Here is a 16,000-nt window from a genome sequence, read left to right as displayed (position 1 = left end):
GTGGACCAGCTGCTCACTGTGCCGCTGGCCGTTCGGTTGCGGCCTGCCCAGCTCTGACATGCTGACTGAGCTGGGATTCAGTGCTGTCTTTTTCCTTTCATTGCTCTTCAGTAAAAAGAAGGCAATCATTCGGAGAGTTGGGGCTGTCCCAGCTTCCATCGAACAAATAGATGCTCATTTCTACAATTCTGGTGCCTCAGACATCTTTTATTTGAGCACATAATCCAAGCTGACACTCCCCAGTGCTGCACTGAGGGAGTGCTGCACTGTCGGAGGTGCCGTCTTTCGGATGAGACGTTAAACCGAGGCCCCATCTGCCCTGTCAGGTGGGCGTAAAAAATCCCATGGCTCTATTTTGAAGAGGAGCAGGGGAGCCCAGCCTGGCCGGTGTCCTGGGCAATATTTATCCCTCAACCAACATCACAAACACAGATTATCTGGTCATTATCTCATTGCTGTTTGTGGGATCTTGCGGTGCGCAAATTGGCTGCCACGTTTCCTACATTACAACAGTGACTACACTTCAAAAAGTACTTCATTGGCTGTAAAGCGCTTTGGGATGTCCTGAGGTGGTGAAAGGTGCTATAGAAATGGGAGCCTTTCTTCTTTCCTTCATTACTTTCTGGGAAGTGCTTGGTCTCCACTCAGCAAATACCCACAGGGGCAGCACTGAAATCCCACATCCAGTCATTCTGTGCTACAGTGTGAGGCAGGATTGCTGAGAAAGGCCCTTGAACAGGACACCGTGATCAGGATTGTGGACCTCGACAAAGAGGTTAGCAACACAGGCTCACACTCAAATACAAGTAGGTACATCAGATTCCCTTCTGGAGTTAGAAATGATCCCAATTTAGACTCCGGATCACAGCAGGCAGATGATTGAAGCGTAAAAGGTTAATCGCAAAGCTCAGTGACACTAAGATTGTTGCTTTTCCACATGATGTATATAAATCATGTCATAAAAACAGTCACTTTATTGTCAAATGACAGGGTAGGGGAGACTGTCAGAGAGACATTTCTACAGCAGAGCAACAACAACTTGCATTTATATAGCGCCTTTAACGTAGTAAAATGTCCCAAGGTGCTTCACAGGAGCGATTATCAAACAAAATCTGACACCGAGCCATACAAGGAGATATTAGGACAAGTGACCAAAAGCTTGATCAAAGAGGTAGGTTTTAAAAGGAGGAGAGAGAGGTAGAGAGGGAATTCCAGAGCTTAGGGCCTACGCAGCTGAAGGCACGGCTGCCAATGGTGGAGCGATTAAAATCAGGGACAAGCAGGTACGCATAACTGTAAAGTCACTGGAGCTTACAGCAAGTGTATCACGATGGTCTCAACTCTGTTTTTACACTGGTGTACTCATGCAAGTATAAATATACAGGGTGAAATTAAACCAGCTCTTCAATTTTGGATGAGAACTTTTTCTGATTCTTTAACCCTGTGCCACCTCCTGGCCAAAAGAACCGAACAGGAGAACAAGGACCTGCTCCCAGGCCTCTGCCTGGGTTGGTCAAGCGGAGATAGGCAAGAGTGACACATGGTAACTGGTCAAATGTACCCTCCCCTGCCTGGCATCAGCACAGCAGAATTTGGCAACTTGATGTGGGCAAAATCACTCTGGAGTCTTAGTCCATGGATGCTCTGGTATTCTGTGCAGATCTTATCCCGATAGGAACTATAGTGAAAGGACACTCACCTCCAACATTCTCTTTAACTTCTGGGAGGCCTTAACAGATGCAGAGGCAGCTATTATTGCATTCAATTGCTAGAAGAAAAAGTTATAACGTTAAATATTTTGTAGATTACATATTTTGATATATAGATGTTAATCTCAGATACTAATTTTATAAAACCCATTGTGTAAATATATTTATTGGTCTCTTTTATTAGTTTTATAGGGTTGATAATTCAGAGATTAACTCCATACATTCAGGAACACATTGTTCCAGGATTTTACCAGTAGATTTTGTTAACAGCTGATGAAGGTCAAAGATATCAAGTGACCAGACAGAAACGGACTGATGTTATCTGCAACAGCAAACTGCAGCTGAAGAGAAGGGCAGCGAGAAAGGGGGATGAAGGAGACAGAGCAAGATGGAAAGAAAGAGGATAGAGTCGGAGAAAGATGGAGATGTCCCTTGTAAAAAGAAACTCTAGCCATTTACCTCCGAGTAAAAAATGGCTCAGCCACCATCATACAAAGTAGCTGGGTCATTTAGTATCAAAATCTTCAATGCAGGGGTGCTGAGGGCAATTGTCATGGCCTAATGCCATTATAGCTGAGATGGGCCAAGCCAAAACAGGTGGTGACGGAGCCTGGGATATTCCTGATCCAAATGGCTCAGGACCACAATGGATGATGCATTTACCATCATTGGGGACCTCCCAGTGTTTATTCATAGAAACATACAAGGAGATAACTGCAGAATATTGTCAGTGAATTGCTAATGTTGCTTCAATACTTGGAATTTTCTCTCATATTAAACATTGGAAATCTGGCTGCCCCCTCCCCGCTCCCTTATAAGTGGCAAAGATTTGCCCCAGGTTTAAAGATGATGGAAACCTACCGGATTCAACATCTGGATATTTTCGGAGAAGTTCCCGATAAACGTCATGATGGTCATACGCTGAGCAAGGCGCTCGATCTTGCTGAACTGCAGCATGAAGCGGTCCTCATTGGACAGGTCGTCGAGTGGTTTCCGTTCCTTCTCGTACTGCTTCAGAAGCTTCACCTCATTCTCTAAAGGCAGGAAGCGATTCAGACACTCCACAAAGTCGAGGGGCAGGGTCTTTAAATCGTACCTACAAGATGGAAGTCAACTCTTTAGTCCAGTGAACTAAACTCAAATCACAAGACAGTTATCAAGAGTCTTTACACCTGAAAATTACTTGGAGGGTGGGGGGGGGGGGGGGAGGGGGAGGGGGGACGTTACTTTTCACGCATGTTTCAAGCGAGTCATTTCGCGAGTGCCGCAGAGCGCGTCTTTTGCCCAGCTTTATCGCGCATTACAAAATGATTCCCGGCACGGAATGGCTGCTTGCCGTTATAGCGCTGAATTCATGCCTTGGCATTGTTGAGCTTGCGAATGCCGGCATAATTGCCATTTAAATCCAGCTTGGCACAATTTTTGCAGTGTCCTCGCTTCGCGCGCGTGACAATATTTCGACCCCTTTGCTGGCTTCCCAAAAGCCCAGGAAGTTACTGGCTGTGCCCAGGTTGCAGTTTGGGCCCCTGGGCACAGTCAGCGATGCCAGAGCTGAAGGCCCAGAGTGAGGACAATGGACACGCAAGTGCAAAAAGGAAGACTGCTGCAGCAGGCACCAACATGTGATGCTTTCCAAAGAGCTCGGTTGTTAGCCCCTTCAAAATGCCAACATTCCAAATATGCCTATGTGCCTTTCCAATCCCACCTTCTGCTACACTTTTGTCTCATGTTCTGTCCTTATCTTCTGCTACTTTTTCCCGAGCACTCTTAAAACAAATACTCTGTACAACACAGTGTTCAAGTCCAGTGGTTTTAGGCTGAAAATTGTTATTGGCCATATTACGTGGGTAATTAACACTTTCGTAAGACATTCCTTTGTGTTATTTCAACATTGTAAAATGAGTTAATGTCGCCTCTAAAACAATGCACAAAGGAATGTCCTCTGAATAGACAAATTGTCCATCTGGTAATATCACCAAGAGGAACACCTAGGTTTTTATTTCTACCATTCTGTGTGCAGTGAATGTCACCAGCGTGATCTTGCACACTATTTTCCGCTTGTGCCTCATGTGCATGTGGTGTGAGCCGTCAATCGTACTCCTCCTCGTGCCCTTATGCAAGGAGGTGGTATGCTCGCTGGCTGTAAGGTTTCCCTGCTAGTCTGCTGGGATTGCAGTGGCACGAGACCTCCAAGGGCCCCAACAGCTGAGTCAGCTGCATCCAGCACTGTTCGAGCAGCCTGGTTCTGCCTGCTCTCTGGCACATCTGCAGAAGTGCTTGGTGGCCTGGATTTGGCATCATCGCGAGAACCTTGACTGCTACATGCATGCTCCTTACCACGACCGATAACCTGTCAGAGAGCAGAGCTTTGGGCATCTATGAGGTCTGTGAATCCCTGGGTCAAAGCAATGCAACTGTTTTCCAAGTGAGTTGAAACTGGCAAAGAATGCATCTTGGAGTTTGGACCCATACGGTCTCCAAAGGAGCAATCAAAGCATTCATGAGGGAAGCCCTTGCTGTGTCCATGAGGTCTCCACTGCGGATGCCACTGGTGTCCCACATGTTCCATGGAAGATTATAGTGCAGACAACCTCTCATCCAGAAATGTGCAGATTTGGGTGATTGACTCCTCCACAATCATTCCCCAGAGCTTGTAGTGCGCGTTCCACTGGGATGAGTAACTCGTATAGATGATCTTGCTCAGACAATAATTTCCGTCTGTAAGCAGGTCCATTGAGGTCATAATCCCCCAGTGCTGCAGCAGGGTCAATAACCAAGTAGGACCTCCATCCAGTAGGTGCCTGGTCTCGTGCAACCAACAGCACTTACACCTCCTCACTCTAACACTCTAGCTCCCTCTTCTACCTCACTGACTAGATTCGCTGGCATGCGTGTAGCTGTACGGGTGTTTAGATGCAGGGGTGCTTGTGGCATAGTGCGATGGGAGATATGGGCTTGCCCAAAGGCACTGGCTGGTGGCTCACTCTGTTCCTCCATTTCCGTGGAAAGGGAAGAGGGCAAGGTGTCAGGATAATGGCTCAATGAGACAGATTACAGCAGCACTACCATTGCATGCTATTCTCTGTGATGTTCAAGTCGAGTGTGTGTCTGCGTAACACTTATTCAGCAGGACGTTCTATAACACGAACATTATGGTACTAGCCATCAGCTTGGGGAGGGGGGAAACCTCCAGCTCCACCACCCCTGCCAATGATGTCCAATGTAGCCTCCTTGATTGAGTCAAGAGGTCTGTACTCCCTGGTTCCACCGCCAGTGCGTGACCATTCACACCAGTTGAAGGCCATGTTGCCCTGCAAGTAGAACAGTACTGATGCATTGAAAGCACTGAAGATGTCAGGGAGCAGCATAGTCTGTGTGGCATACTGGTGATTGGCATCATCTTGCTCAGTTCCCTTCCAAGCAGTCACTGTCTCAATGGTTTTTCTGTTTAGAATTCTTGCTATGCACACAAGCTGTAGGGGTTCAGCACTGTAGCCTACTCATCCACTTCGGAATTGCATCTTGCCTGGACATAACTTTTCCTTTTCATGCAAATCATTCAGTTCCCTGGTTATCTCATGGCAGCATTTCGCCTGGTTAACTTCCTCCTGTTAGTATCCATGGAGAAGCAGTTCAGGATAGAACGTTAGTTAGTGCCAACTTTCTTTCATGCCCAATTATGGCAGGCACGACTCATGCACGTTAGTATTCCTGACTTACCTTTGATGGATCTCCTTGCTAATGCCCACTCATATCCGGTGGGCTATGAACACAACATTCACTTGTCCTATCATTTCTTCCCATGACTGGTCAATCAGGCACTTCGGGGTGGGTGGGTGAGGGTCAGGAAGGTGGATGTACCTCCATTCTGTAGATTACATCCTTGCGTTCTCTCAATCCCCAGCAAAGCTCTGGTTTGTTCCCCGTGTAAACACATGGGCCTGAACATCAAATACACACGACTCCCACCGACTGGCATTCAGAACCTAACCGTCCCAAGAGAGGTGCCAGTCTCAGCTAAGGCTGCAGCTCCAAACACAAACAGAAGCTTAGCAGTGGGGCAAAGAGGAGGAGCCATCCACATTGCCACATCACCTTCTAGAAGCCAAAGTTGAAGGGTCATTGGGCAGTGCATGCAGAGGCGCAGCATTCCATCCAGCTGTCTGGAGGGAAGGGAGGAGGAGGGGAAAGCATCAAAATGCAGCAGGAGAAAAATTGCAAAATGTTAGAGACACACAAAACCTACTTTTTTTTAAAAAAAAAGTTAACGCAGATTTAAACGCCGTTCAGATAACAAAACCCACTGTACCAGTAGCACTTGGCAGTAAAGCATTAGATTGGTGAACGGTTTGGAAGATGTATCAGAGAGGCAAGCAAAGACCATGAAGTGAAATACATTGATGGTCAAAGTGGACAGCTCCGACGTCCAGTGAGGTGGACGGATAAGCAGGAGATGCAAATCCATTTACTTTCAACAGAGCTCGTTGAGTTTCCCGTAGTCCGAACCCGCCAAGCCCGTCAAGGGGTTTGCAGCCCGAGTCACGTGACCATAGAAAACTTTCGTCCGAGGTAAGGGGGGGGGGGGTGGGGGGGAAGAGGAAGGGAGCTGATTCTGCCACGCTAACAATGCTAGTTTCTAGGAGGGAAAGAGGCAACAGGAATCTTCGGTCATTTTCTCAAGTGGGCAATGCTGGAGAGAGTGAGATCTGATATCAACAAAGCAAAAACAGGCCCTCAACACGTGACACGGTCGATATTCGCTAATGAAACCACCACATGGGTAGCCAGTGACTGAGATTTCACAGTCCCAATATTTTAGTAGCCGTACAATAATGCAGATTAAGAGGTGGGTGGGTGGGGAGGGGGCTGGGAGGACATAATTCATGGTAAAAACAATTTGGTGGGGAGAGGCACATCCCGGAAAACCGGGGCAATCCCGGACTGTGTGGGGGGAAAAGGTGGAGCAAAACGTTTATGCAATGCACGCGGCCGTCAGTCCACACTTCACACTTAAGTGACACAATCAAAGAGCTCGGAAGGCTTTACAACATACATTTGAATGGCCCTGCAAATCTCTTCAGTTGTCTTGCCAGCCTTGCGCAGTGTAATGGCGAGATTCTTTGCTCGGTTGGCTTCGAGCAGCGTCACTTTACTCAGTGCTTTCTGCGCACTTTTGCTTTTCTGACAGGAGATTTCAATGGAGGGTCCCTGGGCTTTCGTCTTGAAGAGGTCTTCAAATTCATCCATGTCAAGCTCCTACAGCACAAAGTGATTGGATAAATACCTTTATTATTATTTTATACTCGGTCTCCCGTGCTCACGGACAATTTCTTGTTAAAATTGTGCCTCCCCAGTTATCGAAACTTTCTCTCTGCGCGTGTCCAGTTCTTTCTGTTCACATCTCTGATTGTGTTCCATCTTTTCTCTCTCTTTCACTACAGCTCGCACACACTTTCCTTGTTGCCTCTCTAGCTCTCTGTTTGACTCTTGATGCCACTCCTTCCCTCCGTTGCATCTCTCCTCCGTAGGCCTCCCAACTCTCTCACGCATTTGATGGAGGCGAGTACAGGGATCAGGCGGGGAGATGGCCGAACTGGGAGAGAGAGGGGCTGCCGTGCAAGCGAGAGAGGAACTGGAGGATGGGGCTTGGGCTGGGAAGGAGGCTCAGGATAGAACACAGTGTGGGAGCCTGGGAACTGGGAGGGAGAGGTGATGAGGTCTGGATTGGGGACAGCAGGGGAGGGAGGGTTCTAGAGTCTGGGCTTGAAGAGAGTGGGCGGGAAGGGATCTTGGGGTTTAGCTCTGCTATAGGCTGATTCCTCTTGCTGATATGATAGATGTGGAGTGGCAGTCCTGACTGGCCTGATACTGCGACTGCAGCTGGCTGGCAGGGGCCTGGTTCAGCATCAGAGCTTTAGGTTTGGCCTGGGAGAGAGCCAGACTAAGTAGATAGGCAGCAGGGATCCAGCAAGAATAGGTCCACCAGCACAGGGCTTGAGTGGGAAGATACTGGTGGTTTCATTGGGGAGGCACAGTGGCTGCAGAGGGAGCGGGTAGGCAGAATTGGTGGGCATGAGGCAGCAAGGCACGAGGGAGAGGAGCAGGGAGCATAGTGAGTAAGGTAGGAGCAGAGTCTGGGACTGGGGAGAGCTGTGGGAGCAAAGCCTAGAGTCGTGGCAGTAGAGTGCTCCTAAAGCCACGATGGTGCAACGAGGGAGTGGAGGTGGGTGGTCCTCTGCAGTAGAATGGGAAGCAGAGCTGGACTACCTCAGGGGGGCTTCTGTAAGAGAGAAGAAGCTATGGAAGGAGCAAAGTCTGGACAGAGTGAGGAGAACGGACAAATATCATGGCAGTGAAAAATAGTCTGAATGGACTCCCCCCCAAAAAGATCTGATTGGTCCATAGTGTTGTATTGTGTGGTTTGCAAGGACCAATGAAAAATGTTAGAGGCTCACTACAATATTACAGAAGCAATGACCTCGATTTTAAGTGGGGGTCAGATCGTTCCATGCGAGGCGCCAGGGTGAGCAACAAACTCGCAGGCCGAGGCCCGGAGAGATTTTGACTCCCGGGCCTCGTTTAAATATTCAGGCTCTGACTCCCACCCGATCCCAGCAGGAATCACTGCCTGGGGTTAAAATCGAGGCCAAGTTAGATTTTTTATATATTCTGTACGAATCTTATGCTGATCAAGGTAATCAGATTGCTATTGGGCAGAAATCAGATTATTTCCCACTCTATGTACCCAGTGTGTCTAGGCCAGGGTAGATGCAAGGGAGTGTCTTACTCCAAATAAGGTGGGTCCACCACAACTTCAGAAGGATGGCTCCTGCTCTGGGGGGGTGCTTCTAAACACCTCGGACAACTGCGTTCTAGTTCTTAATCCATTCTGGGTCCATCTTACCCAGGATATGGATTGCAGCATTTTCTCACTGTCACCCTATCTCATTACTGTTTGCACTTTCCCTGTAGTTATACTGGATGTAGTGTGTACTTGTGCATGTCTGCAATCAACATCTAGCCATGATATCAAACCTACATGGAGGAAGTCTGGGCAAGCACTGGGCAGTTCAGACGTTCGTTCCCAGGACTGGGGAGTGGGATGGATGGGACAAACCTCCATGGTCCACAAAGTAAAGAGAACTTAATAAAGGCAAATTTAATTGGACCATTTACATTCCTCAACATTATTGAGGGGGGCGGGCGGGCAGAAAAGACGGTTACACAAGCGGAATTGTCCTAGGCCCTTTTATGGAGCTCCTGCAGCCCTGTGGCATGACCTAACCTGCTTGTTGTAGTCTTGTTTGAATCAAAGAGACAGGGGGAAAAAAAATCAAATCAATCACCCAGCTTACCTCTAGTATTTTTTCATCATCGATTTCAGTGAAGACCGTCCCATTGATCTGGTTGGGTTTCAGCGCCATCCAGTTAAATACTGGCAAACGGAATTTCGTTTTAATTGGTTTCTTTATCCGGATGGCTGAAAGGAGAAATGAAAGGATTTAGCTCAGGTCACACTACTAATGCTGAAGCAAGACTTTGGCTCAGTGGTAGTAGTCCCACCTTGGAGTCAAATAGGTGCAGTGTTCAAATCCCGCTCCTGTGAGTGGAGACTGGAGCTCTGGTTCTAAATTCTCCGTTAACATCCAGCAACATACTCCACTCCCCACCCCTCCTCATCGTATGGGTTGTGGGAGCCCATAAAACCCTCCTGCTGTATAGGAACAACTCCCCCCACCACCATCGGCTGGTATAAAGATAGTTACAGCCATGGAAGGAGTGTTCATGTCATGGTCTGTCAGGCCGTTAATCAGCCTGCAAATCCTTCCACTGCTTCACACTGTTCTCCAAGGGAAGAGAGTGTGGATACAAATACAACAATATTAATTGTACAAATGGGCCTCGGAAGGGAAGTTATACAGTTCTTCCCAGAGGGCTGCAGGCCTGGAAGGGACAGAACGCAATGTCACAAGGGTTAGGTAGAAAGAGAGAGGATTGGCCACATTTTTGGAAATCATGCCAATATATAGAATCACAGAAATTTTACTACAGAGGAGGCCCATTACCCATCATGCCTATTCTAGCTCCACATTGGAGCCATCTATTGTATTTCTCTGTTCTTTCTCCATAGCCTTTGATATTCCTCTTCAAGTGATTATCTAACTCTCTCTTAAACGTTGTGATTGACTCAGCTTCAGTCGCCACTTGCAGTGATGTGTTCCATATTATAATAACCCTTTGTGTGAAAATATTCTTTTCATTTCCCCCCTGTTTCTAGCACTAATCCTAGATTTATACCCCTTGTGACTTATTCACCAAGCAAATCTTTCAATACTTACCCTTCTCAAATCCTTATTTTGAACACTTCCATTACATTCCCCCTTAATCTTCTGTGCTCCAGCAAACGCCACCCAAGTTTTCCAAGTCCCAGCACAGCTAGATCTTCTCATGGGTAGTCCCATTGTTGTTTCATTACTGACCTCTTTCAGTATTCTGGAGTGTGGAACAACCTGGCCTGGTAATTTATGGAGGGTGGGGGGATGGGGGTAATCTTTCTCTTTAGAACTTGGACGTAGACCATTGCATGGGTGCAGCACATATAGCAAGGTCAGGTGGGGAGGGTCACATGTCCTTAATGCATCCCCCCTGGGGCAGGCTGCGTTACTGTCGTGTGATTATCCCCCGCCGGATTTTCTGATATGATGCTCTATGCCCAAGGATAGAGGAAAATTACGCTCACCAATTTTAAATACCATTAACCCTATTAATACAGTTTCCTTGAGATACATCTCAGCATGACGTCTGCAGTACCACAGCCCCAAGCAAGAGGTACCACCTTCAGGAGAGGGAAGGGAGCAAAAGCAAGAAAATTGGAAAATTACAGCAACAAAAATTCCAAATTGTAGTGTTTAAACCACACGTGAAGAATAAAAAGCAGTCGTATTTTGTCAAACACAGCCGAACACAGCACAAAAAACTCCTGTTAAAACCACATCATACATTTCCAAGGCCTTTCAATGCACTGCTCTTTGAAAAGGTAGTTTCAGCAATAAGTCTTATTACTATAGAAAACATGTGGACTGTTACCTGACAATCCATGACTGAGGATAACCGATAGAGAACTACCAGGTAATGGGGGAGCCACAGGTGGTGGTGGTGGTGGTGCTGGGGCTTGACCTGTAGGACAAGACAAATGTTATTAGAACCCACCGGTCCGTACCTGTCCTGGTAAAGTGTACACATTTTGTTTTTAATCAGTGCTGGGGGCCTCAGCTATTTACAATCTATATTAATGACTTAGATGAAGGGACCGAGTGTAATGTATCCAAGTTTGCTGACGATACAAAGCTAGGCAGGAAAGTAAGCTGTGAGGAGGACATAAAGAGTCTGCAAAGGGATATCGACAGGTTAAGTGAGTGGACAAGAAGGTGGCAGATGGAGTATAATGTGGGGAAATGTGAGGTTATTCACTTTGGTAGGAAGAATGGAAAAACAGAATATTTTTTAAAATGGTGAGAAATGATTAAATGTTGGTGTTCAGAGAGATTTGGGTGTCCTTGTACAAGAAACACAAAAAGTTAACATGCCGGTACAGCAAGCATTTAGGAAGGCAAATGGTATGTTGGCCTTTATTGCTAGGGGGTTGGAGTACAAGAGTAAGGAAGTCTTAAAACAATTGTGCAGGGCTTTGGTGAGACCACACCTAGAGTACTGTGTACAGTTTTGGTCTCCTTATCTAAGGAGGGGGTGCAACGAAGGTTCACTAGATTAATTCCTGGGATAAGAGGGTTGTCCTATGAGGAGAGATTGAGTAGAATGGGCCAATACTCTCTGGAGTTTAGAAGAATGAGAGGTGATCTCATTGAAACATATAAGATTATGAGAGGGCTTGACAGGGTAGATGCCGAGAGGTTGTTTCCCCTGGCTGGAGAGTCTAGAACTGGGGGCATAGTTGCAGGATAAGGGGTCGGCCATTTAAGACTGAGATGAGGAGGAATTTCTTCACTCAGAGGGTTGTGAATCTTTGGAATTCTTTACCCCAGAGGGCTGTGGATGCTCATTCATTGAATATGTTCAAGGCTGAGATGGATACATTTTTGGACTCCAGGGGAATCAAGAGATATGGGGATCGGGCGGGAAAGTGGAGTTGAGGTCGGAGATCAACCATGATCTTATTGAATGGCGCAGCAGGCTTGAGGGGCCAAATGGCCTACTCCTGCTCCTATTTCTTATGTTCTTAATTTTCCACTGTATGTATTTTCCTTCAAGCCCAATTTGTGACTCTACATCCCAGCTCATCCTTCCCATTGGCACACTTCCTTACATCCTTCCACCTGAAGGATGAGACAATTCAGGAAGAGGGCTGCTCCAGGGGCACCAACAGTGTCAGTCTATGATCAGCTGATGGCACATTTGTATGCCCACAGGCTGGAGATATTGAGAACTGCACAACCATTTAAATAAAAATAGGTCCATGTTGTGCCTGGAGATCAACCCATTGCAGATGATTGGCTCATGGGCAAAGTCATCCTTGTATCTTTTGATTTCTTGGCCTGAATCAGGTGATCCTACCCAGAATGCAATCTAGGAAGGAGAAGCAATACCACCCCCTGGTGGTGAAGAAATGCAACGTTCCAAGGCAGAAAAGGCTGCACTTTTCCGGGTAAAATATCACCATTTTAAATAGGATCAAGAATACCTTTAAGCCCCATTTGCTAACCAGAGTAAACTCACAACAGTGTCAAGCTAGTACTGAATCAGGCCCATTTTAGTAAGGCAGCAGATTAGGCCCAATGTAAACACAATGCCGTAAGATGCATCCGAGGCGACCATTCATCAATGGTCTTGAGGCAAGGGAGAGGGGAGGGCGATATGCTCAAGCTGTACGTTCTTTCTGGGAGGGATCAGCTACGCCGTCTGCCAATTCCAGAAGCTTCCGGCAAACCTCCCATCTGCACTGTTTGATTGCCCTGCCTGAGGCAGTGCCATTGGGAGGTTTGCTTGCAACACTGGCAGTTGGCCACCAGCACTTGTGATATCGGAAATTGATAGGCCGACACTACACAGCACTCTCCTGAGCATCAAACATTCTCTGATCTGCAAAAGGCAAGAAAATTCCTCCTACTAGTTAACCAGGGCAGAGGGAACTTTCCAGCTCAGAGCCAAGTGAGTGTGTTTTGTCTTTATCTCTGATCATGGATTTCCATTCTCAGCTTTCATGCTACATCTGATCTTTTGCGGCCTGTTTCTAACTCCTCAACTGCACTAAAAGGTGCATTGAGTTATATTTACATTTCATTTCCTCTAGTGAAATTCAGTAAGGTTGTTTAATTAATTAAGAAGTTAATAAGTTGGGTTTTTTTTTTAAATTTCCGCTTGCAAAACACTGGGTGACGTCTTAAGTTCTTTCAAGCACCGTCTGCAATGCTGTGAACATTGCTGAGTTCTGATCTCATCGTAGCCATGCACAGAGTAACGCAGAGACAAGGGAACTCCATTTTCTCTGTACAAACAGGGGCAGTGTTGACATACGAGGCCCACAGGTACCAAGTTTCAAAATTAATTTCAGCCAGATTACAGGACAGCCTCCAAAATCAGCCTCACCTCACAACTGATTTCATTTTTGGAGAGAGACGAGAAGGATTACATGGCACGTGGAATTAATTTAAGTCAAGAGGAAAGATTAAGGAAAGTTGGGCTGGTTTCCTCTGATAAAGAGAAGGCTTTGAAGTCATCGGGATTATGAAGGGAATTGACAGCGTTGATCTGGGCAGATAGTTCATTGTGATAGAGGGTTCCAATCCCAAGGGATCATTAAAATGGGAAAGGAGCAAACAGGGAAGTCCGGTGGTATCTTTTTTAGACAAAGGGCAAATAGAGTCGAGCAATAAATTACCAGGGAAGGGCACTGAAGCAGACAGTATAAATGGGTGGAAGAAGCAATTAGATTGAGGGATGTGGTGAGAAGGTGGATTGATCTGTTAAAAAGAGAATGGGCTTGTTCGGCTCAACATTCCTTCTTACCCTGTTGTAAAAGTGTTTATAACAGATTCGAGGAGTGAAATCAGCTGCTTTTCGCAGAACGAGTATATTATTTGCGATTTTGGTTCTCTTTTGAAAGCAGACAGAGATTCTGAATATTGGTCAAAATCTCCGAGACTCCCTGAAATTACTTCAGACTCAGTGGGGTTAATTGTAAACCCACCGACCCAGCAGAAACGATGCAGGCAGTGGGGAGGGAGGGGGTTAAAACCAGGTCTGGGAACTTCCCCCGCCATTCCCGAACCGTTTACATCGGTCGCCATTTTAACTGGCCACTTTTCAGCCTTGGGAAAGGCGCTGGGCCCAAGATAGGCCAGGGCCCAATTTAAAAGGCCAAATTGCTGACCGTTGACATCATTCGGACGCGCACGCCATTTTAACTCCGAGCCGACTAAGGGTCGCGCAGCCCTGGACCTGCCAGCGAAAGCGGGCAGCATCGTTGCTAGAAGAGGCACAGGGAAGGTTTTTTTTTAAAATTGGTGTCTTTTTTTTTTATATAAAAAGGTTCCTTGTGGGCCTGGAGGAGCACGAGGACACCTCGGGCCTACCTGGCCCTGGGCTTCCTTCCCCTCACCCCGACAGCGCTCATTGCCGACTCCTTACTCTCCCTTTCTGGCTTACCTTGCCGGGGGCCCGTTTCCGTGGGTCCCCGGTGACTGCCTGCCCTCGCGCGATTTCCCACTACCCGCCCGCACCATTCCCACCGAATTTGGGTGGGAATCAGTGCCAGGAGGTGCAAACGAGGCCTGGGAGTTTAAAATCTCCTGGGGCCTTGCGCTCCGGGGGACCAAACGGATTGGCACCCACTTCGGATCCTGCACACCCCCTGATTCCCACCCCGAGTATCTGTGGGACACCCCTTTTTCTCCCTGAACAGTGAGGAGCAAAGCTTTACCTGGTAACGGTGGAGCTAGTGGTGGTGGAGGAGGGGTTGGTGGTCTAGGTGCTGCAGGAATGCTTTGGATTAGTTCAGAACCCATGGAAGATCGAGACAGCATGGAAAGATCTCCATCGGGACAATCTCCGATGGATCCATGTTGCAGATGTGTCATCTGTTTCTCCAGGTGAAATTGCCGCTGGAAAGCCTCCTCTTTCTCCTTGATCATCTTCCGCAATGTGTGCACCTGGCTGCTGGCATCTTTGTACGTTTCCTGTCAGGGTGGCATTGCTTGCAGTCAAAACAGTGCTGGACAGTAAGTTGCGTTACTCCCCTACAAACTTAAATTGTTTTATCCCTCAATAAGGAGCCTTCCACTCCTGCACATATCTCCTCCAACCAGGGGTGCTAGATGGTCTACAAAACAGTCATCAATGCCGCTCTGTAATGAGCTTCCAGCGTGGTTTCAAACAAACGGCAACCAGGAAGCTGAAAGCACTGTACTTGGAAGCAAAAGCATCCTTAACTCTTCCTCTGGTAAGGGAGTTTTAGTCCATTAAAACCATTTGACTGATTTCCAAGTGCAACAGAGAACTGTATCAAAATTAGTCAAGCAAAAAAGGGCTTGTTTCGCGGCCCAGATTTTCTTGGGGAATTGCGCCATTGTAACGGCACATCTACGGCGTAGGAACCTTTGAACAGCAAAAAAGAACGAGGGAACTCTGGAGTTAAGTGATTTAGGCCATTAATTAGGCCACTCCACATTTTCCTGGGACTTTCACACCACTCTGCCGTTACCCTCACCGAAAACTGTTAGACAGTAATCCCTTTATTGGCCATTTGACTGCACCACTTCCAATTCGCCATTATCCACGCTGTGGCATATTCGAATCAGGTTTCGAATCAATTTGCCACTGGAGGATCAGGGCACACAGCCATCTAACTTTTCACCGTTTGTCGCCAAAACCGCTGGTGCCAGAAAATCTGGGCCCTTCTCTTTTTGGATCAATGCAAACAATATTTAGAAAGAGTCTCGGTGCCAGGTTACTGAAGATTATGTGGGATGTTTACACTCTGATTGTGTGTCATCACTATCAACACCACTCCGCAACATGAGCAGTGCAGTCTTACGGCAGTTCTGGTGCCAATGCAGGCCTGTGACACTCTACCAAGGCTGGATGAGTTTGGATAAGCGCCTACAGGAAACCCATAGCGACAGGAATGGGTTTCTGCAAAGATAGGACTCGGGCAACCAAAAATTGTAAACCCCAATCCCCTATCAGAAGAGTAACATTTGTAGACCTTGCCATAGATGAATTTTGTGCTGTTCCTTGGTCAACCCAACAGGAATGACACTTCAGCATAATACAAA

The 16,000-nt window shown here is 47.1% G+C and overlaps 1 protein-coding gene across 1 annotated transcript in view; it reads right to left on the bottom strand.

Annotated features, from left to right (window-relative positions):
• Positions 1 to 16,000, bottom strand: part of LOC137307264 (formin-like protein 3) — a 145,097-nt gene that overhangs the window by 26,853 nt on the left and 102,244 nt on the right. The window contains exons 14-19 of the mRNA XM_067976697.1: positions 14,647 to 14,902; positions 10,797 to 10,886; positions 9,065 to 9,189; positions 6,763 to 6,965; positions 2,571 to 2,805; positions 1,700 to 1,768 (exon numbers count right to left, since the gene is read on the bottom strand). Coding sequence (XP_067832798.1) covers positions 1,700 to 1,768; positions 2,571 to 2,805; positions 6,763 to 6,965; positions 9,065 to 9,189; positions 10,797 to 10,886; positions 14,647 to 14,902 — 978 coding nt within the window. The remainder of the gene's footprint in view (positions 1 to 1,699; positions 1,769 to 2,570; positions 2,806 to 6,762; positions 6,966 to 9,064; positions 9,190 to 10,796; positions 10,887 to 14,646; positions 14,903 to 16,000) is intronic.

This window comes from Heptranchias perlo, chromosome X (genome assembly GCF_035084215.1).
Source record: "Heptranchias perlo isolate sHepPer1 chromosome X, sHepPer1.hap1, whole genome shotgun sequence".
Classification (NCBI taxonomy): domain Eukaryota; kingdom Metazoa; phylum Chordata; class Chondrichthyes; order Hexanchiformes; family Hexanchidae; genus Heptranchias; species Heptranchias perlo.
Note: the sequence above shows the minus strand (reverse complement) of the source record. Positions and strands in the feature narration are given on the sequence as shown.